At 36.4% G+C, this 26826-nt stretch overlaps 1 protein-coding gene across 1 annotated transcript; it reads right to left on the bottom strand.

Moving 5' to 3' along the window:
* Positions 1-26826, bottom strand: LOC145780934 (high affinity cAMP-specific and IBMX-insensitive 3',5'-cyclic phosphodiesterase 8A-like). The gene is made up of 24 exons (XM_082592612.1): positions 26652-26826; positions 25686-25889; positions 21904-21963; positions 21427-21614; positions 20866-20991; positions 15249-15306; positions 14705-14793; positions 14282-14360; positions 13514-13654; positions 13049-13137; positions 12232-12289; positions 11672-11792; positions 11407-11477; positions 10871-11038; positions 10179-10239; positions 9844-9991; positions 9425-9623; positions 8927-9057; positions 8585-8671; positions 8164-8293; positions 7686-7865; positions 7119-7248; positions 6446-6696; positions 1-4269 (listed from the first exon to the last, which is right to left on the bottom strand). The coding sequence occupies exons 1-23, from the start codon at positions 26745-26747 to the stop codon at positions 6461-6463; spliced, it is 2850 nt and encodes a 949-aa protein (XP_082448738.1). The 5' UTR covers positions 26748-26826; the 3' UTR covers positions 1-4269; positions 6446-6460.

Raw genomic sequence — 26826 nt, 5'->3', positions numbered from 1 at the left:
GAAAATTCGTGAAAAAATATTTACGAGACACGAGAGCAAACCACGACATTGAAACTCGCGATCCAAGATTATACATCCACATAAAAAAGAACGCAATTTCACGTTTAAACGACGCAACAGAACGAAATACTTCTCCAACGACAAGCCAAGCCGGAGCTTGAAAGGCCAGTGGCAACGTCCACATGCGAGAAAACGAGTAACTGTTCAAAGTGGTATTGCGACAGACACACCGCAAGTAGTGAATACTGATGACAATGAAGCTAAAGTACGAGGGTAAATGAAGGACAACGAGACAGCAAATCAACCGTTTTTTAGATTGATTCAACGTCTGCAGACGTTAAACCAATCTAAAAAACGGTTGATTTGCTCTCTGAAATTTTACAGAAACATGAAACCTGCATCAAACCAGCAAAGCATTTCACTCAGCGGTTGAATATGAAACAGCGCAATTAATCGAATTCCGAGAAGTACAACACAGGTAATCTAGTTGATCGTCATTCGAAGGGTTGATTCAATGTTGAGTGAAATAACATCTTTAAGACGCTAAACTGATGCTAAAATATATTATGATATTGGTGCACCAACTAGTTACAGACCAACCAAGTTTTGTGGTGGATAAACCATGACTTTTAGATTTAGACCGTATAAAGCAAACTATGTCGTTGCCATTATAAATCGGTTCAACCTCCGTATTATTGAATGAACGAAATACATCGTCACAAATAAGATTCCAGACGATACAAAAATAAGATTTCGCATGCAATGACTACAAAAAACGATGAATTCCCTCCGATGCTAGAAATCAATATTCAGTTAAACAATACATACTAGCAATATAGGTATATTGGTGGTGATGGACAAATCGACGACAAAATGCGGAGCAGAATTAGCAAAGTCGATGATCAAAAGCAGATAAGTAGAATTTCTGCGCTAGTTTGAAACATACGCACATGCTTCAGCAATACAAAAATCTCACACTCTGTGGTTGCGCAATGAAACTAACATGTTTATAAAAATATGACAGGGAGGTGGAAAAAAATTTTGAAGATATATCTTTCACTTGACATCTAGAGTTATTTTTCGTGTGGGAAACTTTCAGCGATGAAAACGCGTTAAAAAATTTGAGCAAAAATTGACAAAACTTTCAAATCAAAGTAAAAATATTGAATCGTGAACTTCGATATTTTGATTCAGCATTTGTGATAGAACAAATTTTCTGGGGTTGCCTTTGCTTAAAAAAAAAGTTTTTAACACCGGGTCTGATTGAGATGCTTTGCAATACTGAAGTTTTAAGCAAAATGTGGCAGAAGGTATTCAAGTATAAAAAAAATAATCCACTTCGATTGTTGCGGAATTTGTCTGTGGCATACAACAATGATAAAAAAGCTATGGCAATCAAAAACCGTTCACAAACATGCAATAATTCAGACAGCTATGTCCAACCTAATCACTTTTGTCGTTGTGTATTTGTAAAAATGATGCAATATTTTTATGCCAGGATCGTCAGTGCCACTTTATTACGTCAGCATTTCTAACGAGAAAAGACGTGTTTCCAAAATCATGAAATGAAGACTCTTATCTAAAAATTGTTTTTGATGCTCAAATGTGTTGGTTTGATATTTATATAGAAAAGTTTCAAACAAATCTACGACTTAGATTGGACGAAGTACAGAACAAATATATATTTTATAGCAATTTTACAGTGAGTATATTATAGAAAACAGATCTCCGCGCCGAAACAAACAACAACGCGTTATAGTAGCGGCAATACGAAAATACTTGGAACAGTCTTCTCAGAATTGAAGGCTGTCGAGTGGAAGTGGCTAATACCCGCAAGCATCTATCCAGCCAGCAACAAATTGGCCTATTAGATTTAACCTTATTTCAATTCTTAAGCTCCAAGGACCTCTCTCACCTGAGAGTTTGGAGGTAGTGAGTGACAGATCGGAATTAAGTTTTGCTGCTTCAAAATTGAACAGCACAGCTGAACATGTCCGTTCTCGGAGATATCCTTTTCAGTACAGCACAATTTAATTTTTAATTGTCTTTTATGTTGTACGTCTACCAATGAGACCACCAAGAAGGCCGCTGGGCTACGTTTTTCCTGTTTATTAGGTTATATTAAACCCTGTCGTGTTTGTTAGGCTTATTTGTTATGAATTAGTGATCTATTCCTATTTTTTGTCTTGATATTGCCCAAGGAGACTAAAAAGCCTTTGACGCTTTTATACAAAAATCGATCGCGTTTTACTGCAAAACAACGCAGCTTCAGACAGAAGCTGATAGAAAATGTGTTTTGGACATTCTCCAGTGTTATTGGTACACGTCAAAAATGAGATCAAATTAAAACGCGTGCCATTTTTAGTTAGTGGAGTAGGCGATAAGGTTATGAGTGATCTGACTCAAATTAAGTAACAAATGTAACGCAATTTTCTATTAGCTTATACTAAAAGTAACACCCATTCATAACGAATCGTATGCAGAGTAGCCGAGACAATGCAAAGGGGCTTTAATACAAATAAGACTAATCAATCAGTTGAAAAGATTTGAACAAATATCGGCGATCGACTGTGAAAATTAGCATGCAGCTGTTTCGGGCTATAAGTTATCGAAACGCAAATGCTCGCTGGTGAGTGCTACTGCCCAGCCTTGCGATGATGACATGAAACTCATTCTCTCAAATGCAATGCAAAAATTGTTAAAACCACAAAAGCAACAAACCAACGCCACAGCAGGCATTCCAGTGATGAAAGAAATACAGGGTGTCTCACAAAACTTTTAACCCATTCAAATAGCTTTATTTCATGAACCAATCAACATAGTTACAAAAACTAAACTGAAATGGAAAGCTGAGATGTTAACAATTCTGAAAAACAACATGCCTACAATGTAATACTACATCCACAGTAGTAATACAGCAGTTCATAAAGCATGCTCCAGATGGCCACCGTTGCGCTGGAGTCATATTTGAGCACGGCGAGCGAAGTTGTCAATGACCCGAACACATTCTTCCTTTGGGATGGCCCTGATCTTCTGGGTGATGGCTTGTTTTAGTTCAGGGATGGTCTGAGGATTATCCTGGTACACATTGTCCTTCAAATAGCCCCACAGATAGAAGTCAGGGCGGTTGAGGTCAGGGGAATGGGGGGACTACTCAGGGTCTCTGCGGCGGCTGATTAGGCGGTCTGGGAACTTCTCAATCCAACCATGCCAGGGTGACATTAGCAGTGTGGGGGGTGGCACCATCTTGCTGGAACCATTGCTCTGCTCTTAGGAACGGGCTTCTTCCTCTGGCTCTGTTTCTTCGCTTCAGAGCGGTTCAGAACTGCTGGAGGACCACAAGGTAACGCTCTTTGTTGACGGTGACTGCGTTCTCATTTTCATCTTCGAACCAGATTGGGCCAATGATGCCATGTTTTGAAATTGCAACCCAGGCAGTGCATCTGACTGAGTGCAGGGGCCTCTGTAGCACTTCATCAGGAGGAGAGGTGCCCCAGAACACATTGTTTTTACTGTTGACATACCCATACAGGGAGAAATGAGCCTCGTCAGAGAACCAGAGGTTGTCAAGGAAGTCAGGGTCCTCTTCGACGGAATGGCCCGTTTCGGTGAGTCCGATCCCTTAACGGGGGATTTTTTCAATTTTTTTTTTTAATTATTGGGTACCGTAGCCTAATTATCATTGCCGTTTTAAGGTCAGGGGTTAGGGTTTAGAGGTTAGGAACTCACCGAATCGAACTCACCGAATCGGACTCACCGAATAGTAGCAGACCCCCTCTTCGACGATGTCCATGAACCACTGGCACATGGTAACTCGCTTAGCCTTGTCTGCATCAGTAAGTTTATGCTTTATCTGGATCCTGTATGGATAGAGTTTCAAATCTTCCTCCAGAATCATCTGTACAGAGGACCGGGTCAGACCAAGCATTTGGGCCCGTTTACGGATCGATGTCTTTGGGCTTCTCCCAACGGAGTCCCTAACTGCAGCAATGTTCTCTGGAGTCCTAGCTGTCTTTTTTCCCCTATTTTTTGGTGTTGTAGGCATTGTCTGGTTGTGGTGAAGTGATCCAGTAGCTTGAAACTTTTTGACCCAATAAAAAACGAGTGGTTTTGATGGAAATTAGTTGAAGTCATACTTTTGCCTGAAATTTGACTGCACTTTTTTGTACGATTTTGACTCCAAATACAAAGTCACACAGAAAATTTTCTCTTCCTTGGTGTACTTCATCCTTGCAGATCTAAATTTGTTATGGGCTAATTTAGTTAAATCTGAAAAAGAATAAAAAAAGCATTAAAATTGATAAAGTTATGCAAGGTTATACGGGTTAAAAGTTTTGTGAGACACCCTGTACTTTAAAAAAATACGAGAAATACTGTACAAGGATTAATATATGCAGTGTTGCCATGCGGTAACCCGATGGTTCTAACTACCATCTATTCTTTCGGAATCGCAACAAATGTCAAATTATGAAGCAGAATATTTCGTGAAAGTAGAATGTTTAATGCTTGCTATGAACCTGTGGAATTGTGTAGGCGCTTATTGAAGTCATGGGAAGTAAAAAAATGATCTTTCATTGGTTAGTTTAAACAAGGGAAGTAGACTATTGGAGAGAGTTTTTTGGCACGTTTAAACCGCTAAGAAACAGTAGTTGATGAAGATCTCCTTTTAACCGGACAAGTAGAGTTGGTCATATTCTTCCCAATGCTTGTTGGTTGTTCAAATTGCTATTAGCTGAATCTTCTTCAAAAACCGATCTATCTGCAATAGTTCTACTAGATGAAATGTAGTTAATTTACAATCAGATTCAAAGTTTTGCAGTTCCATAGAAGCACCATAAATTTCGAAACACAGACAGGGAAGGGCATTTGTCTGAGATGACTTAATTAAAAAAAAGAGCTTTTAGTTATCATATATATCGATGGATCAACCAAAATACAGATAAACACCTTTTCCTCAATTACAAAACATTGAATGCGATGGAAACCAAACTCCATGAGCATCATATTGTTTCGTGAAGAGTCTGCAATATTTTTGGATGGAGAAGCAACTGCAAATACGTCATCTGCTTTGACGTATTGATCGGGATTCGGCTTTCAACGTTGCCAACAATCAAAACACGAAATGTTAAAGTAGAATCTATGAAAACATCAAAGTTGCGGTGAGGTCAGCCTTATCAAGCTTGAACTGCTGCACAAAGAATGTATCTGTGTTCATCTCACTGAAAATAGTCATGAAGCTAACAGGTAATGGTAAGCGCTAGCAGACCTATCCATTTTTTTGTTGATGTCGAAAAACGGTTTTCTCACTGTAGTATCACACCAACATAGCATGTCTAATTGTTTATGTCACAAAGCAATAGCATTTTAATTACTTATCACCGTGGACTGTAGCTATGAAGTATTTAAATCAACAGCCAACAAAAAAGTTCTCAAAAGCTCAAATATCGGCGGCTGGATGTAGGTAGTTCAATATATGACCCAGAGTAACATATGGACATAATAGGCAGTAAGGTATTTTGATTGGACATAGCTGATCTTACATTAGTCAAAATTCAAGACCTTTGACGAGGATGGAAAAACGGGCAAATAAAAAGTTTGTTGTCTGGCGAATGCAATCTCTTGTGCTAGCGCACAGTGCTGTCAAACAAAGTCGGTTCTCAGGAGCGAATCTCAAGTTTAAAACTCTCCGGTGTGTTGCAAGTGAATGTTGCCAAAAAAAAAAGAAAAAAAGAGAAAAAACGGTATTGCGCGTTGTGTTACGTATATTGATGGCGATGATATGAATGATGCGGAAAGCGACTCGTATCTGTGCAAGCAAAAATACAAAAACTCGACAAAGTCGAAACGAAAACACGTTTTGCAATCTTGAGGTTAGCGAGATGACGTCATACAAGCAGCATGGGAGTACTGTAACCGATCATGAGATGGCGGCCGTGGAGATTGAGCACGACTGCTTGAAAACTTCTGTGGGCCGAGAGTTTTGCCACCAAAATAAAATGAACAAATCTTTGGGTAATTGTGCTGGTATTAGTTTTAGATAGTTTACTTTTCATATGAAACTCCATTTTCCCAGGCTATGAATATTTTTAGCATCGGAAATAAGCGAACAAAATCAAAACACAGTAAATAATCTGTTCTTTACAATAAAATATATTAAATGCAATAACAAAAACAGAAGCAAATCAAAAGGAAATTTTCTGATGAGCCAATTTTTCACCGTCGAAAGGACAAGAGCTTTCCTTCAGAGCTGCAATTGTTCAGTTGATTATTGTAAAAACAGAACGAGAGTTTCGTATCAGGTAGTGCCGAGAAACCAATTTCAAACGGCAGTGAAGAATTGCTGTACATTTTACAACGACTTCATTTTCTATTCAAACATGAACTATTTTGTTCCACTTAGACCTCTAAAACACCATGAAGGTCCACAACCACTGAGGTAACTCACTGTGTAGTCGCGTCATCACGACAAATGATTTCCTAATTGCAAAGTCGCATTGACGGGACCCCTCTCGTTTTCTTTAATGGTTTGCTCTGAAAGAGCAGAGTCAGTGTTTGAATCTTCGTCATTTTCCTCGTCGTCCGTGAAGGACTCATCTTCCAACTCGGCCAGCCGCATGATTCCTCTACTCTGCAACTTCTGCCAGTAATTGTAGTTCTCATTCAAGTTGCTCATGGCGTCTTCCATTCCGCAAAACTCTACAAAACAAGATCGAACTGGTTTGTGGTGATAGAAGAAACTACTATACTAGGGAAATACAAACTTTAGTTACATGTGTGAAAAGGTGGCAATAAACTCAGTTAATGAGCTTCGGTGTTTATCAACAACCAGTTTAAGTCGGGTGGTAAACCAAATTGGCATTATTGAAAAGCCTACACCTTATCCACTGCGCCACCCACCACACGTTAAAGGCGTGGCAAGCTTCAAAATGGAATAGATATCAATCTTGCTGTTGAGACGAAGATGACCGTGTTCGTTACGCAATCTTGTTGGAAATTCAACCAATTTCCTTCAAAACTTTTCGCCATCAAAGTAAAAAGAAGTCCAAACGAAGAAGCTCGAATATCACGTGAAACCAAGAAAAATTAACAAAACCAATCAATTTTAAACTATCACCTACCGTGCCAAGCCTCAAACATGTCGGCGAGAAAGTAATCGATGAAAGTAATCTGTGACTTCGGCATGCTGCAAGTGTTGCGGTCAAAATGCGGCATCACAACCGGCAATCCAAGCCGCTTCTCCTCGTCAGTCTGAAAAAACATTGAAACAAAACTTCATCACATGATTCTAATGATTGCAAGTAACAACAAAAAGTAACAAACGGAAGCTGAGACTGTAGTTGGAATAGTCTGCAAATAGTAAAAAGGAAGCCCCACGAATTATTAAAGCCTTTATGAATGACAGTGATGACAAATACGTGCAATATGTTCAAGTGTTGCTGAAAATCTAAGGCCCCTCAACTACCTATAGTACATAAAACCATAAGCAATAAAAAATAGATGACTTCATGACATACACGATTTCATCTAAAATATCAGCCTTGCATAATAGGATCACAATGTGACCAAGCCAAATTGGTCCCATTAAGCGGGTAGCTCGTTAAACCGGAAAATTTGCACATAAAGAGAGATTCGGGACCAGTGAAAAACAGTCCCAATAAGGGGGTTGACTGAACAGCAATACACACCTGGGTGAAGTATTCTTCTGATATTCTGCGTGCCCACTCCACACACAAGGGGGTTTTACGTGCTGGGTTGATGACGTCGGCAACCTTGATCATCACCCTCTTGACCAACGTCTTCAGCTCGTGGGTTATCACCGGGTTGGATGCAGCTGATGCTCTGCTTCCCGACGCTGCTGTGCACTCCTGGGTAAGGGTAGGGTTGCTGTTAATGATGCTCATCCCAAGTCGCTTCTTATGTTTCGGAAAAAATAAACTTTCACATCGTTGATACTAATATCAAGCATTGAAGGGTTTAATGCAAAAGTCAATGTTTTGTTGCAGCCTTGAAGGAGGAAAAAATCTTTGTTTAAAACATTTTTTTTTTCGAGAAACAATCATCAATTTTGGTAGAGAGGTGACTTTTTTAACCGTAGACAAATAACAATCAAATAATAACAAAACAATCATCAGATGCACAGCAGCAGAAGGCTAATTGACAAACCTGCTCCAAAGAAGAGTTGTTGTTCTTTGTAACAATGCTGATGAACTTGTTCACGTGTTCAAAATGTTTCGATAACTCAGTAGCGAGCACCATGTCTATGATCGACTGCCGCATGTTCCGAAAGTTGTCTCTGTAACAATGACGTTGTAACCTTCGCTGTATTCACTGATCACAAGTTCTGTCAGAGTTCAAGCCAGACATAAAATAATGATTTTTAAAGTGACTGAATACAAAATCACTTTCAAAAAGCAGGTCATTAAATTGTTTGCTTCTCAAATTCTTTATTCTGCAACTCAGTGGTGTTTCAAATTGCCACCTTCTATCTTTGTATGAAAAACTTGTAGTTCTAACTTCTTATTTAAACCGAAGATATTAAGATATAAAAAAACGTCACTAAAACATCTAGTGCAAAATGACTTACTTGGACATGTTCTTGAAAATGTTACAAGTGTCGCTATTCACAGTGAACTTGAAGGCGAACGCAGCATGGTGGCTCTCCAACACCGCTCTGAACGCAACATTGACATGACATCATTCAATGTAACAATAGACACATCAGACACAAGAACGTGAGGTTTTAACTTAATTAGCTTTTTCTGATGATCTCGCTTAAACTGAAAAACTGTTTTTTTAACATTCATAATAAAATAGACTGACGCTAATTCTTCGGATACTAAAAACTTCGGCAAATATTTCGCAAGTGATAATGATGATTATATGAACGAGATATTGGAAAAGACACGCCCATTCGCGGACAACTCACGTGTCGTTGTACAGCAGAGCAAGCGGGTTGTTGGAGTTGACGAGAAAGGCGTTCGTTCTTCCGGGGTGATCTACGTCATGAATGATGGCGGCCAGTAATGACGCGACTTCATCGAGTGGTTCCATCCAAGTCTGAACAGAAATGTTTCATTAAAGTCGAAGAGTTTGGTTTCAATCACCTTGAATCAACATCGTGAGATGGTGAAAATAATGCGGTAGATGTAACACGTCAAAACACGCCTAAATGGTGCCAAAATCAATTCAGCTCAGCAGGTCATAGCCCTAAGAAGGGCGGCAGCGTACTGTTCATAATTATGAGAGAAATGAAGGGGTATAGTCGAAGGGGCGCCACTCCGCAATCGACGCTATGCCTTTTAGTGTCTTGCCAAAGACACAGTCACATGCCCTTGAGCGGTGCCGAACTGAACACGGCTTCCGACACTCGGCTATGCAAATTGTTTTACCACGGCCTTGGTTAACAATTTGTAATCAACTTCACCTTCACCCTTTCCTTCTTCAGAAAGTATGCCGTGGCGTGGAGAACATCAGCAGCATGCGTTGAATTATGGTAGGGATTTGACGAGTGGTAGTTTGACTCTATGGCCATCAGCCACGAGTGCAGGGTGGTCGGCGTGCACGACAGAACATCGCAAGTGTTGAACTGATTCAAAATGTGCATTCCCAAATGCACCAGGGCCCTAAGCACAAAAATAACACACAGTTTTTGCCTTTTTTTACAGAATTTTTTTTGCTTTTTTTGTCAAAAAATTAGAATAATATCACCATTTTATTTGCACACCCTACAAAACGAATACATATTTTATTACTTAACAGTAACCTTCAAGCAGATCGAAAATTAGATTGACTGCATACTTTTTTAACAAGTGACACACTTTGCTTTCAGAGATAAAAACTCACTTTTTAGCAGTAACTCTCTCCAGGGCAAGAACGTCGTAATCCCACGAATTCAAGTTTTCCAAGCACCTGGCGATTTGAGGGTCGGCATTCATGACGCTGGCAAGCTGACCACCAGGTGGCGATGAAGTTTTCATACCACCATGCGGCACTAAAAAAAGACAATAAGCAACGAGTGACGTAAGTAGACATAAAAGGCGCAACGAGCAATTGTTTACATTGCAGGTTTAAAAACTAGTTAACATGACTTGGAAACAAGACGAAATGGCCAACAGAACAAGCGACGGTCATTTCATTATCCGTTGATCTTTGAACAAACAGCATCTGACAACTCTCACCTTTCCCGAGAAGATGTTCACTGTTTCCACCAGAAGCTCTTCGGTGGCTGAATCCAGTTCCCTGTTGCAAGAGTATGATAACTTTGTACAAACGTGTAAATGTTAGTTTTAAAACAAGTCGTGCTGCGTTGTAAACGTGATTGGCAAGTGCTGCAGTTTTATAACTTCGTCTTACATTTGTCTTCGGTGCTTTGCAGATCCTAACGTCAAACTTTGCTCTTTTTTTACATCGTTTAGAGTAGATTTGGAGGAACTCAGCCTCTGGTTCACCAAAACACAAATCAGGAACGATACGCAACACTGAGATCACACATTGTGTGGGACAGGAATTGCAAAGCACGATAGCAATAAAGTATTCCGTGATGAAAACAATCTTTTTGTCTCCTGTTTGCTCTGCAGCCCAATTTGTTTTTTTAAGACGTAGGCTACACTCACTTTCTATCACACTATTTTTATTGTTGACTTATTTCAAGTGGAAATGATGTAAATAAAGCGACGTTAGGCGCCATTGAAGCCACTATAACAGCTGGTTACATAGTGTGGTAGATAAATTAGCGCCTGCTTTGCAATAAACAAAGCATATTAGAGATAGCAAGTACGTATATAAGACATCTGCTCATTCCCATGAGACAGCGGTCTTTCAAAGCAGGGTGCATATGAATACAAAGGCAACTTTAAAAGGCGAAATTTACCGTGACTAGACCTTCCACGAAATCAGACAGCATGGGATCACGTGACCTATTGGGAAGGTCGGCTGGAGAGTAGAGTTCGGAGTTGCGAAGAATATCAAGGATTTTATCGAGGATCTCGCTCACTGGCGGCTGGCTCCTGTCCTTGATCACGCTAATGAGGTTAATGATCTGAAAATTTAAAATTTGTTAAAACTCATCACATGACAGAAACTTTTGTTCACGTTCACAAAGCAGTGTTATCACGCTTACAATACTTGAACGTGGTAAGGTAAAAAGTTAAAATGGACAAAATGTACAACAAAAGCATTTGTATCAACGGAAAGCGGAAAATCTTTTTTTCGTTTAGCAACACTGAATACATTTATTTGACTATTGCGGCAAGCCACCGGACTTGCATTACTCATGAGCAAAGCTGCCTTTGTATGTGGTTAAAGATACGCTTTCCCACACGTGACCACCTTGAATACGTCAATCGTGTCATAAACGCAAAAAATATCGGCGAGTTTGAACTCAAAATGACAAGGACAGCATGATACCTGGGTAATTGGAGCCTCAATAGCCATTGAATGAATCTTTGCAAGAGAATTGGTTCGTCTGTGTGGATCACCTGCAAATAACGATACCTCACTGCAAGGCGAAGTGACGACAAAAATTACATAATATACATCTTTGTCACACATGAACACAATTGTAGCACTAGCAGTTCAAGATATGGATCGCTATTCTATGGCGGTACTCGGTAAAAAAAACGCAAACTTACACTTTAAATAACGTAGCTCTACAATCAAATTATTCACGCACCTTCCACATAGAGAGAGGCAGCAGATGCCCGTCGTGGTTGGAGTGGATCCGTGGCAGACCCGGAGTGCTTTCGAAGAGATTCGTGAGAATTTTTTCGCTTTGTAATGATTTGTGATAAGTCCTGGGGAATACAATGAAAAGAATCTGATTTTTGTGGCAAAGGTGAATGATGACCTCAAATTGGGCGATTATGGATGAATAGCTGTTACCAAAAGCCCGAACGTCGTGCAAGAGCTGGGCGTACGGGATTATTTGGACCGTTGAAGTGAGAAGATTTTGATGTTGGAGGTTAATTAGGCCTAGGTTCACCTTTTAAACAAAACATTTTCCACTTAATGTAAACGCTCAACGATGTATGGCTGTCTGTGGAAGATAGAACCATCGCATTTGCTAAAGTAAAATATCTCTTTAAAATGTGGAACGAAGAGATAGCACCCCAATAATTAGTGCAAATTCGCGTCACCTTGGCTCGATTTAAGGTGATGCAAATTGCGTTGACGAATGAAATCATTCTACGCGCAATTGCTATTCCGTAGACGTCAAGAACGGGTCCTACTCACCGGAATAATCGAATTGTTCTCAGGAAGTTGACTGACCACAACGTACTGATGAACAGACCTGTGGAAAGGCACGGGTTAGACTGTTACACAACAAATCCAGTTGGTGTTTTTATTTAACAATCTTATTAAAATTAAAGCTCAAGACTTAGATTTCTACTTTTCACTATTAGGCGAAAGTGCTTATACGTGAAACTTAAAAAGCTCATTTGAGGCATTCCGTTTTGTTGAAATCACCGATTTTTGCAAGGCCCAACTCAGATCCTATTATTTTCTTAACAATCAAATCATGAGAAAGTTTAACAACGTGGTGGTATAGAATATTTGAATATCTTTTAACAAATTCCCCATTATGAATAACAATTCGAGCTTGTGCAGCCGATTTATTATTTGTTACAGAGATTTAAAAAAGTTTTTGTGCTTTTAGCTTGAAATACTTCAATTTCCTTTCGGCACAATTAGCCATGTTTCAATAATGACTGCTGTATTCTGCTTTAATCAAGTTACAGGTTTAGCTATCACTAAAACATTTTAAAGGTGGACTTCAGTAGAAAAAATTAAATTAAACAATTCAAAAATTTTCGTCGTGTGAGCCTCTAGGGCCGAGGGCCTATCCTTTTACCACCCACGTTTACGATATTCCCGAACTACAATAAATCTAGCTGAGCAAAGGTATGTAATGTGCGCCTATGCCAATGTGTAGGCCTATGTTGTGGCTCTTTGAAGTTAACACAGTAAAAATGAAGCTCTTGGTTTCTGCCTGGTTGGCCGCCCCTTAGTAAATGAAAGGTATGAAGTTCAAAAATCATAACAAACTTACTTATCCTGTCTGGTGATAGGTAGTATATGGACGTAAACCTGATTATCTTCGCCGATCCTTCGTCTCGTGTAGAAATACCCTTCGCATTCCTGAACAAAAAGCTGCTCACAAACGCGCCAAGAATAACCTCGGATGACTGAACTCAATTAAAGAAGAAAAAAAAAAAAAACAGAACAAATTTTTCTTATTTGTAAATATGTTACGTACAAGTTCAGATTGATAAGCATCAGTCAGCTTGATCATAAAGACCAACAGTAGTTACCTTGTTCATTAATTGAATCAACCACCGTTGCATTCCTGAAGGCGAATACCAGGTATATTCCGCATCGTTTCAGTTGAGTATCTTATTTACTTTTCATAGGAATAACACAGAAAAGGTCGACTGTTATTTTTCAGAACACATTTCTGAACATGTTTGTGTTTGTACAATCCAAGAGTAGCCAAAGTTAAATATAGAAAACATACTTTTCCGTTCTGTATCTCGTCACGTATTTTTTCCCAGGTGTCGTCTTCGTTCTTTTCGTTTTCGAAGTAGCTCGACAGTTCGGTGCCTATGATTTGCTTTGACGAGAAGCCAGTGATTCGTTCATACATTTTGTTCACATACTGCAATGCATGCATAATGACACTGTGCGTCTGTTATCATTAGGCAAGTTGATTCTTGCTTGATGAAGTTATCACGCTCCCTAAGCTGTACACGACGTCACTTTAATACCATAACTGGGGAGTGCACATTCCAATGGTAGTTATCAAGCAGTCGTACATTGCATCATTATATCAATTGCAAACCCCCAACAATTAACAGTATGAGATAAATCTTCAATATTTAATTTAAATGTACCCTGCTTCATATAAACATTCCCCCAACAACCGTGGTAGTAACAACGTGGTAAGTTAGCATATAATTTAAATTTTATCTACTGTACTTTGAACGCATTTTGAATATATGATTGATTGCAGTAAAAAAAAACACTCAAAAATGCATAAACTACATTAAGCCTAGGAAACATTTCGAAAACTACACTGTTTTCATTTTAACATTAAAATGTCCTTGTACAATAACTCGTTAATTCTTTGTTCAAATCGCGGATATATTATTATTCATGTAGTTTTTTTGAATGATACAAGAAATTCATTTTTGGTTTCTTCTCAATGAAGCTTCCACGCGTGTTGGAATGCATGTTAGCAGATGATACGACACTGCTCAACTAACACCAAGGATCGAGGCCATACCTGGATAACATAATGTTCATCAGCGACTTGAACGAGGTCTCGAGACTGCTCCAAAGCAGCGAATACCACTTGACAAGACCTACACGATAAAAACACACTTTGATATCTTTAAGACCTTGCTGTCCAGTAAGATGTTACAAAGAACATAGTGATGCAATTCGTAATTCACTGCATGCTGTAACAGGAACGAACGAACGATAAATCTTGGGATTGTGTCGAGATATTGACTTTAATGTTACGACAATTAAATAGCAAAAGTGAAGGTTTTCCATGAAACTGTTCATAGCCAATTGTCGTGTGACGTTGCCTAGAAGTCATGGCTATTCGTGGCTACCGTCACTATGACAGATGAGAAAGTAGTTTACAACACGCAATTAATCATACAGTATAGAACAGGTTTAGAAACAAACCAAAACATGTTACCTATACTTTAACTGCAATGTTAACGGGCCTGCTTCAAGCTGCAGAATTTCGTCTTCTACTTCAGCGAGGTTAGTAGTGCTTTTCAACACCTGGTAGATAGGAAAGTGTGTCAAATTTTCAAAGTAAACTATTGGCATTTCATTGGCAAAATAAACTATTGGCATTTGCATTAAACTCCGAAGATTTTAGGGTAGATCTTAAAACTATTTTATCGGTTTTTAACAAATTAAGAAACGAGAAAAAATAACCCATTGGAAAAAAATCTCCTCATTGCCAGACTGCACGTTGGTCGTTTTCTTGAATCAGAATAACGATTTTTGTTTGACCAAAAATTCTGTTTAGCATTTTCATCTTCGTTTGTTTCTTGTAAGAGCGTCTACATATTGAAGTAGCCAAGTGGAGTAGTTTTTTTGTTTTTTTTTTATCTACATGAAACAATGGTATAAAAACGCTTATTTTAATGACTAGAAAAAGAAAACTACCACAGAAGTTTATTGGATAGGCTTAAATTGACATTTGACAAGATAAAAACTTTTGCACCAACCCGATCAAATCCAACATGAAGCATATTCCGAGTCGACAAACTTTCGTCGGCTTCATTCCTGATTAAATAAACAAAGTTAATTGGTAAGAATTGGAACAATAAACGTAGTTAATCAGGCCGTAGTGTTGGTTTGACATAATTTGGCTCTAAGACGACTATCGACCGTCAAATTATAATACACTTGTGCAAAGTAAACAGTTTGGAATATTTTGGCCACTTAACTAATTATTATTTGACATGGTGTAAGAATTATGTCGGCAAAGTTTTGTGGCCCTAGGTCAAAATAGCCTCATGTATTAATGTCAATCAATAGCAAATCATAGCAGTAGACTTTAAAGGTTGACATTTTTGGAATCATGAAGTAAAAACAAATTTTAAAAAATCAATAAAAATGAGGCAAGATACTGTAAGTAAGGTGTAAATTGCGTAAAATCTTTTGGCTCGAGCTCAGCGCTCAAGGTATAATTATCACATTCAATTGTGCAAACTGCAAATTAAGCCTAAAGCTATAATATGTCGAAGCCAGCTAAACACAATGATTACACGAGGAAACAGAATGTTTTTCGAGCAAAACAAGGTATACCAGTGCATGCGTCACAAATACAATTTCAACATTCCAAACTATCATTTTTGGAGTACAAATGCTTCCCATGTTTAGTTCTTGCCAAAGCATACATTCAAACATACACAAAAGAAAAAATTTATTAATCAATTGAAGAACATTTCTAGAATTACAAGTGCTAGGAGGCAAAGCAAGCATATTTTTTTCATTACATCGGCAACAAACGTTGTGTTAGACAACGCTTTTCGTTGTAAAAACTTGATGACGTTAATTTACTCGTTCCTACCTTTGATTCGACAGACAGTAGACACGGGTTCGATACCATGTCAAGTGATGTCACATATCTTATAATAATGGCACTGAATCTCGTTCTGGGTTATCCCTCAGCGTTGGGGGAAAAGATTTAGGATAATAAACATTTTTACTGTGCCCCTATACGCTATGCTAAAACCACGCACATCTGCGATGAAAACCGTCAAGGTGCTACATGTAAAAGACGCGTCGCTATGAATAGCCTCTGGTAACTGCTACGAAACGTTGTGGGGGGCCAGTTTAAAACCATCAGGGAACACATTTCAAATAAATAATCAATTAAAAAAAAAAATGAAGAGTATTGCACAAAATTGGTACTATAAATTTACGTGTATTGTAAAATGTAGAGTTTCATCAGTAGCCTACATATCACAAGATACACACTAGACAAGATACACACTAGTGTGGTAAAAACTTTACAATACTTTTGAAATTACCAATTTAGTGTGGTGCTTTCTATTTTTTTGATTTTTAGTTATATTATGCATCCTTTTGAATTACTGGCAAATTCAAAGAAAGATTTTTAATGAAACATTCAGTGACGAAGTTTTATTTTGGAATGCCATGAAACATGCAGCATGGCATTGTGACGTAATATTTCCATGTGGGTCCAGCTCATTGAAAGAGAAACAAATTTCAAAATTAAGCACGGTAATTGTTTCAGGTAAAGTTTCATAATAATGAGAGCAGTGTAATACTTTATGTTATATTACAGTCACCAAAATATCATTTTCACAAATCTTCAAACGGCGCTTACATTACCAACACAAAATAGGACCGCATTTATCATAAATCTCATTGAAGAACAAGGGATTGTATTCATTTCAAAAACCATCTCGAACTTAAAATCCAAACTACTTTAATATACTGTACTAGAATCGAAACTTAGGCAATATCAATTAACTTATCAAAAATAATAAACTGAAAACAGATAGAACTTGATTGAAAGTTCAAATGTTAACAAAGCAAGAAACCAATCAAACGACATAAAATGTTTAAGTGTTGGTAAATACGACATTTCAACCGTTTATTTGTCTTTTTCAGTGTTAAAAGAAGCGCAATTATGTTGATGCTCCGTAGGACCTAACTACATGTGCCATTACGTATTTTTAAGATTACAGGGTAGGCAACTGAACAACTTAAGTGATTTTCCGCGTCAGGTGGATGGCAACGTAATCGAAAGATTTCTTCCAAATGTCATTGGAAATTAGCTAGTTTGTTGGGCCGGACCTTTAAACAATGAACGAAGTCTTTTGCAAAGAAATAAAATTCAACATTCAAAGATAACGACAAGTAGCTAGCGCCACAAAACACCGTTTCATTCTAACTCAATTTTCTCTCAGATCAATATAAGCCGATACGATCAACAAAGAATATCACATTTGGTTAAACAAACAAGATAAGTATTACTTGATAACACACTTTTTCCAGTAAGAAGAATCCATTTCGTGTTTGGAAAGATTTACAGAAGCAATATTCTTTGATTGGAACGAAAAATTGTTTTCAAGTAAATAACTTTTAAAGACGATGGTTGTTTAACTTTAAATTAAAGTTAAATTCACTTTAGATTTTCAATGTGACAAAAAACTGTCCTGTGGCTCTACATCGCCACATTCTAACAACCTTGCAACTACCGCGATGCCAAAAAAATCAACAAGTTATGCTGAAGGTTCTTTTTTGAGATTTAGAAGACATAATTTTTGTGAAACAATTTTGGAATTCAAAGTTTTACAATGCTTCTAATCTTGGAACGAACTATACCAAAAACATAATAAATATTATAAAAGTTTGAATTGAAATTGAATGCAAAGCTAAATAATTATTTTTAACCTTTAATCAAACTAAACTTTGCTTTTTGTTTTCTATACAATGTGCATGCACAAGTTTATACTATAAATAATTTTTACGAAAAGTCTTGTAATAACTGACAAGTGTAAAATTTGTTACTATCGATCCAGTCATGTGTTCGAATTGGCTAGATTAGGAATTAATAGCTGCGATAATGTGTATAATGTCTCAGCAAAATTGTCTCAATTCAGTAATTAAAACAGTATATACCAATTACAAATCACCGTCCATATTGAAATCAATCTCAATTAAAAGCAACATGGACTACTACACTACTAGTACATCTATCGATACACTATGAATAACCAGAACACAGCAAAAAGGTTTCTGAAACTATTTCAAAAGTTCATACACAAAGTGTCAAAAAAAAAAAAATCTTGCGAAATGAGTGTGTGGTGTTCGCTAAACTTAGAGTAACACTGCGGTTAACGAACACGCTGATATAAGTGGTGGAAGTTTTACGATATGAACATTATCAGCAAAAGCTATTGTGCGGCAAACAACGCTAACTCTCGCGTCGCTCAATAAAACGAGATTATAATTTGTCTAAGAGTTCAACACGTGTGAAATCAAACCACTGTAATAATTTATTGACTCATGTGAAAATAAATTGGTTGGTACTGAAGCTGTGAATATGCATAACTCATTTAACACTTGCTTAAATATCTACTGATGAAGAAGAGTGGTTAGACTTTGTTTTGCTGGTAAACAATGCCATTACGTTTTTTGGTACAAATTTGACTTGCTCGTGTTTAACTGTAGTCAATAATGCCGACTTAGTTCAATTGTTAAATGCATATATTATTACAGTACACAAACACTTTTGCATAAAATGGGGACCGGGGACGGACAATTTTTATTGAGACGCAACAGGTGATAAGTGGTTCAGATTAACGCTTGTCTGCTTCATTTTTGAGTGATTGATAAGCATAAACAATATTTTGGTACTTTTTAATTCGAGCAGTCATCCGGTGAAAGATGCAACCCTGTAGGCTACCCATCGGTGTATGTGTAATCTGCAGGTCGCTGCAGCAGATGGATTGTTTTGACCGGTAGACACCTTAAAGTTAAAGATACGACAACTTTCCCTATAAACCAGCTGAGTGCAGTCCTTGTGACCCTTCTCGCACTCAAGACAGAGAATGGATTCTTGCTTTGAACTTACTTTAGTAATTAAAGAAAAAAAGTAATGGCAGCGGTGGGAATCGAATCCACGTCATCAAAATTATTACCTCCTAAACTCTCAGGCCAAACCCTTATGCCAGTCTGTGTCTACCGAGTCGCTCGTTTAATTTACTTCATATCAGAAACTTTCGAGAAAGACGCTCACGTGGTTGCTGCAGCGACCTGCAGATTACAAATACGCCACCCGTCATGTCTATTTCGTTTGAAATTTTTTTGGTTTTTGCAGAGATCGGCTGTAACCACAGGTATTGGCTGGCAGGATAATGATAACACAGACAAACGTAGCATAACCAGGCTATTGATGGTCGTTACTCATTTTCAGGTAAATGTTTCGACTGAGCTTGAGCAAGGTCCGTGAGTTGACAAAATCTTGTGCTGTGCATGTGAGAAGCTTTTTAATACCGTTGCGAATACCGATAAATGAACTGCATATAGCCGCTCAGTCAAAGTTCACTAATTCACAAAATAGCCGACGTTAGAGGCCATGTCATAGTTTTCTACTACACTCAGCAGTTTTTGACACATCATTAATTGTAAGCTATCCGGTTTCTACTGTTCATTTAGTTTGACGACGATGTAAAATGAAAACAGAGTGACCAGTTTTACCATCAATCTTGTCATTGTGAAAGCAACCTTAGAGCCTTTGCACGTTTCTGGATAAGCTAATCACACCTTAAGCAGACCCTGCCCAGTGCCCAACAGCTTAGTAGAACAATGCAGAAATAACACAAATGATACACAACATCATTTTCAGCCCGTGGCAGAGCGAAAGCCTTCCCCTTTTCTTGCTAGTCCAGTTAATTGTGTGTTTTTATACTAGTTAGTTGTTCCACATTCTTTGTCAATCTTGTCTTTCCATTTCATTAATTGGCTTATCTTGTTGCGATATCTTGTAGTTTTGTTTCATTTCGATTCTATGTACCAGTTATTCGTCTCGCCACGTAAGACTCATCATAATCCATGTGCTCTGTTTTTGTATTGATCTTAGTTTAAGAGCCTTTTCGTAAAGTTCCAAGTTTATGCGCCATGTGTAACAGTTGGAAGGATCCATTGATCATAGATTTGTTTTCTGAGAGAAAGATGCAATTTTGATTTGAATATCGAACTTGCCATCCCAGGGATATTCTTCTTGCAAAATTCATTTTCTTTGTTGAAGTCGGTTGCAATTTTTGACCAAGGTAAATATTGACCAACTTTTTCAATGCTGATTCCATTCATTGTGACGGTACAGTGAGGTACACAATAAGTATAAAACAAAAAAGCATCTAAGGTCCCAGGTTTAAGGCTTCCTCTTTAACAATCATGAGGAATGTGTTGAACTGTTAATACATGGTAAGTACCACCAAACCAACATGTAGGATTGTAGGGGGCTAAGACTTGTGAAAATTTTGGATAATAATATTATTAACAGTTATTAACATAACAAAATTATCAAACATGCTGAATAAGAATCAGCACTTTTGTGCTTTGAACGAGTACAACTTAAGAAAGCAAGTGATAAAATCAAGCTTTATAACATCAAGTGAGTCTTTCTGGTTTTTTCAACTATAAATGGCATAGAAAAAAAAACATGTTTTCAAATATCAGGATGGGCATTGGGCATGATATTTGAAAATACAACATTAATCAAGTTAAACAAAACAAACAAAAGCCACAACAAATATTACTGCAAACAAAACAACGTTCCTTATTGCGCATGCGCCGGTATACCTTCGGTAAAAATTGCAACTTAAAAAGCAAGGCAGTTTCACAGGGGATGTATCAGAACTTTTGTACCTTCTGCACATTACAGCAATGACAGTAGTGAAGGTTCCTATGTATGTTTCTCGCAGTGATCTGAAAAACAAATCGATTAATCTTCATTCAATGACTTCAAAAGCATTGCTGCCAATATGTCATGTGCAGCAATTGAGAACACTCTGAAAGACTTTGACCTTGCTGCTTTGAATGGAAAGACAATATCTGTTGTTTTAAAAGAGACTTACTTATCCAGCAAAGCCTAACTGAACTTAGATTTGACAGTGAAAAAAGTCATATAGTATAACACAAAATATTATATTGAATAAAGTTTATATTTGGTGAGATCTTCATTCATCAACAACGTAGAGTTCCATGCACCACTTTAAATTCATTGTTTTACAGTAATGAAAAATTAATTTTTATATATACCACCACAAATAGTGGCTATATAACGTTTAAAACAGCTGTGCAAAACAAATATATATATATAGAATAAATACAATAACACTCTTTCAAAGTGTGCAATTTTACCTGCATAGAGATTCTGCATCAAACGTTTCTTGTTGATTTTCTATTACAACCAAGTGATGCTGGCTTCTTTGAAAACTCTCCAGTGCGCATTCTTCATTGAACTCCACATTGGCTAGAAATCCAAGTTTATCAAGTGTCGTCTGCCATGCTTGACACAGGTCATGCTTCTTGGCAAAAACTAAAAGTGCCTGTAAATAAAAAAGTGTTCAATGGGTGAAAACAGTGAGAAAAGTGTTTATTGGGTGAAAACAAAAGATTATCCCACATTTTAAATTGAAACTAACACGACATTAAAACTAAAAATGTTTTATAATTTTATTCGTGGTATGATTTTTATTCATTAATTGAAATATTGAAACATTGTTAGTTTCCAACACCAGCCAAACTTGAAAAATTGCAATAGTAAGGAAGTAATTGAATACTTGAAAGTAATTAGAATATGTTAACAAGCATTAAAAGAGTACAGAAAACAATTACTTTAAATCGTGGCTTTGTGATTCTCATTGATCCAACTTGTAGGTTTGAGTTGGTTGATGTCTGGGAAAGAAAGTTATTAAATTGCAACCAACAACGCAATCCTGAGAAAAATATTTGTATACATAGAAATGTATCAGTCAAGTTATATAACTGGCCATTTCAACAGTAAAATTTACCAACAAAAACTGCCCAGCTTTTTTCATTGATTTGTACCCTTTATAGAAATTTATTCTAAGAGAAATTTAGAGTGTCTTCATGCTATTTTGCTATGGTGTTAAAAATGTATAAATAGTGTAGCAAGTTAATGTTATGTGGTTAAATCACAGTAATACCAGGGGACCAAGCAAAATTGACCTGATAAAGTGGGTGATCCGGTTAAACCTGGGCCACTTTACCTCAATTGCTTCACCTTACCGAAGAATTGCTGAAACTTTTGCTACTTTCAAAAACAACTGTTTCATCAAATGATACCAATTTTCTTATCTTTGTTTGGGCTATTTTTCGTTTCAATCTATTCCAATTAAAATTTCCATCAGCTCTGTTCTCCGTAAACAGAAAAACGCTTTATCTTCTTCATTAATCATAATGTCACTGGCCTTTACATAAGCAATATAAAATAGTTCTTCTTTCTTTGATGATAACTTGCTCTGGCTCAAGTTCTTCAACTTTTTGCTTCAATTTATTTTCTTCTTGTCATTACTCAGGCTTCTTAGTTGTTTCCAGTCATTTATTATATTTATTATGACCTTTTTAGTTTTTTTACTGCATCAAGTTTCTGAGTGATTGGTATAAGAGCCTTTTGTTGGTATATTTTGATTTGTATATTTTGTTGGTATATTTTGATTTGTATATTTTGTTGGTATATTTTGATTGGTATAAGAGCCTTTTGTGATACTTCCAGTACATCATTATTGCAATTGATGCTTCTATCTTGCTTGGCATTTTGTCACTAAACAAATATCTTCCTTCTTTGATGGACACTTGCTCTGACTCACGTTTGGTATTGTTGACCAATCAACCAAACTTCAGTTTAAACTTGAGGTTGCCATGCAGTGGAAAAAGTACAAATTTTAGCAAAGTACCCTACGGTAATGTAGGTAATTCATATAATACAAATGGGATTGGGGTAATGTCTTACAACCATTTCTTCTGAATGTAAGCAGTGTGCTAAGTCATGTTACCACTCGTAAGTCCCAAGTCAGCAGGCTACAACCAAATGCACTAAACACAGTAACAGCATAAGTGTTATTGTGACTGTAATATTAAGAATTTGATTGGCAAATGAAGTTATTTTTTTCTCAACAATTGTATGTGCAACTTCACTTGGTTGTTAAAAAAGTTATTTTTAACATCAAAATAATTTTGATAATCATGTCTGTAATACAGGAAAACTTATATGACAGTTAATTGGAATAGAGTACTGAGTAAACATCAATGGTACACATAGTAAAGTTTTCAGAAGTCAAAATATTGAAGTGCCACTTAAATATTTGTATTTGTTTTACTCAAGATTTTTTGTATATACAATTTTTTTTGTCAAAAATCATTTGAGACGGTATCTCATGGAATTTATGACAGTAGTTTTTTTTTTTGCATTATTCTAATGCATATTATGTGTCAAAGAACAATGCAGTGGAGCATGATTTAAGCATTTGGTGAATCACCTTTGAAGGCAGACTTAGTTGCTACAAGTTGAGGGATACACAACTTGCAAAAAAAGACAAGATTTTTGTGTGGCAAGCATTGACCTATCAAGCTCAAAAACAGAAATTTTATGACAATTGTTTTGGACTCTAATTTTGGGCTCGTAATAGGCCTTATGTAATAGACCAATCCTCAAACTGTGGATTCTGTCTTCATGATTATATATATATATACTATTAAATTAAACATTCAAATTTCACTGCCAACCAACATGATGTGGTTGTTTAGTGGTAAGCGCAGTTTATTATTTTTGATCGTACCTATTACAGAGTATTAAAATGTTTACACTGAAAAATGAACTTGAGAGGCATGGTTTAAGGTTTGACGTTTTGTGACCAATTCCAATCAACTTTAAATTGAAATTTTAATTTTCATTAAACACCTAGACTACTTTTTGAAAGTTGCATCACCAAACATGTAAAAAATAGCAATTTTTTGTACATAAATGTTGATCAAACAACCTATGAATAACATATAAAATAACAAGGCACAGTGTATATATATATTAATGTTTCAATAACTGAACTGAATCCAACATTATGTGACCAGTTCACTGAAAGAATGCGAGATATTCAATGACACACAAATTTAAAGGTTGGTTCTATCTAAACGAAACTAATTAATCACATATTCAATTTGCCATGCTTTTTAATGCCTTTAATTCATCATCATCATCATCATAATCCATCGTCGGTTTGTTCCCCACTAGTGGGGGTGGCCGATTGTTTCCGCGCAGCAATTGTTTTAATCCCTTTTCTCCATCCCTTTTCTCCATAATTGATATATATAATAGCCTATGTAATAACCCATATCAGCAATTTGAATGCACTACCTGTGACTGTTTTTAAACAAATAACTTCTCCTGTGACAATTAAAACTCAGCAGTCTGAGAGCAATAAAGTACTAAAGTAGATCAAGGATACAAACTAACCTACCTGCATGTGATGAAACTGGGCAGTCAGATGTCTAAAACTTTTTTTTTCTTTATTTATAGGTTAAACCATAGAGAAATAAAACATAGTAACTTTAGCGGGTTTAGCATACTTTATTTCACACAAAATATAACATAATTAAAATAAACTTAAACGTTTTCGACACGTACGTGTGTCCTTATCAGGAATTAAATCTGCAATACATAAAATGAAAAATCGTAAGATAAATTTGACTATGCGCTGTAACTGTAACGACACTCTGGACTGAAAGCACAAACTGAACAAATGATCTTACAATTTTTCATTTGATGTATTGCAGATTTAATTCCTGACGAGGACACACGTACGTGCCGAAAACGTTTAAGTTTATTTTATTTTAATTATGTTATATATATATTTTGTGTGAAATAAAGTATGCTAAACCCGCTAAAGTTACTATGTTTTATTTCTCTATGGTTCAACATAAGCAAACTCTCTACCAAAGCTTTATCATTTATAGGTTATGTGTAGACATTTTAAGATTTATAATTTTACAGCATTTACCGGTAGCAAAATAACAACCTTCTTTTTAAATAGGTTTTGCAAACTAAGATAGAATTTGTGACAAGTAAAACAATTATAAGCCAATAAAATAATACAGATAAATAGAGCATATTAGGTGACAAAAAGCCTACTTTTCTCTGCAATGTTATTTCGAGTGATGGTTTTCACTTGACAATGTGACAACAGTAAAGTAGCCTAAACTATTTAGTTGTACAATGTACATACTAGGTCCTTCTTTAGCAGTATGGGTTCATAACATAAATATTATATTTTTTTAAACAATTAACTACTTGGTTGCTTCAATCAGAAATTTTATGCAATTATATAACCAATTGATCTGATTAGCCAAACTTTTTCTTCACTTAGAAATGCCAACGGTTGGGAATTTAAGAATCTTATGCGATAAAATCATGTGTTGAATGGCTACTCTAGGCAAGCAACCGATTTCATCTGCATAGCCAGGATTAGGGTGACACATCACTTCCATCATAACCATCTTGTTGCAAAAAACAGTTTTTGGATCAGATTAAGCTCTACTGAATGTTGGTAAGACTTTCTACTATTTAGTGATGCACAAAAATAAATTAACTAAGGTTGACTCACAATCATGTCTTGGGTGTCATCTTGCGTCTCCATCACTTGAAAACATGGACTTGCAGAATACTGTTTCTTTTTGAGGCAACAGTTGAAGAGATTACACTTTATACCACCCAATTTCTTTTTAGGTTTTTTACCACGACCAATGAAGGAATGACGTTTCTCAAGAAAATACTGATCAGAATTAAATGTGTTGCCGTTGGCAAATAACTGAAAGCAAAACAAATCCTGTATGGACCTTCAACAAAATTCAGCTCCGTGTTTATTATTAATATAAGTGTGGAAAAAACATACCACAGTTACTTTCATACATATAATTCGTGCAGATCTCATAGCAAGTGCATTATTCATAGCATTTCATATTTAGTACATTATTTTATAGCAATGATAGCATATTCAAAACAACCTATGACATGTATAATAGTAAAAAAAATATATATATATTAATGTGTTTACATGAAAAAACATCTTATTTATCTAATTGAACAAATAGATGCTGATGTCCTTCAATCGCTGCTCTGGTTCCTCATTGTTATTGAGAACGATCCTTCGTTTAGGATGCAATTGAACACAATAAGTAAATAAAATCAATCAGGTTCAAAAACTTGATTTTGTTTACTTATTATATTTATTTAATGTTTACAAAGTGACAATTTTTTCATGCATGTTATCAGGTATTATTGTAAGTTAAGCTCAGTGCAGAACTTACAATTAGCTCAACTGAATATGAATATTTAACTTATATGCAGCAAAACATTATTATTGTGTGTGTGCAGGCATTGCAAATATACAAAACTTTTATTGACCGCAAATGATGATATCACACCACAATATACTAAACATGATAAAAAAAATTTGTTTGTTCATTTAGAGAATATATTCTTCCAATCATTGATTAAAACCATATTAGGAGACATAAAATGTTTTGATTTCATATAGGAAATATAGCTAAGCATTTAATACTTGGTTTACCGGTTTCGTAGAGTTGTTTGTCTTTCTTTTATAAACTTTACAACCGCACATGAACAAACTGGAAGATACTCCCATACCACAGACCCTTTTTTCCATTCAACGTTGTAAGATTGAAGTTGACATGCAACAGTTTAAACACAAAAACTGTATGCATCTTTTTATATTCTAAGCTCCA

This window comes from Aplidium turbinatum, chromosome 1 (assembly GCF_918807975.1).
Source record: "Aplidium turbinatum chromosome 1, kaAplTurb1.1, whole genome shotgun sequence".
In the NCBI taxonomy this organism is placed as follows: domain Eukaryota; kingdom Metazoa; phylum Chordata; class Ascidiacea; order Aplousobranchia; family Polyclinidae; genus Aplidium; species Aplidium turbinatum.
The sequence above is the reverse complement of the archived record's forward strand: the minus strand, read 5'-3'. Positions and strand labels throughout refer to the sequence as shown.

What these genes read in the sequence shown, in the direction of transcription:
- LOC145780934 (XM_082592612.1), bottom strand. Translation starts at nt 26,747, where the DNA reads ATGGAAAAAAGGGTCTGTGGTATGGGAGTATCTTCCAGTTTGTTCATG. An exon ending in TTGAGGCTCCAATTACCCAG is followed by an intron (nt 11,039 to 11,406) that starts GTATCATGCTGT and finishes TTAAATTTTCAG; the next exon opens with ATCATTAACCTCATTAGCGT. An exon ending in ACAACTCTTCTTTGGAGCAG is followed by an intron (nt 7,866 to 8,163) that starts GTTTGTCAATTA and finishes ACCCTTACCCAG; the next exon opens with GAGTGCACAGCAGCGTCGGG.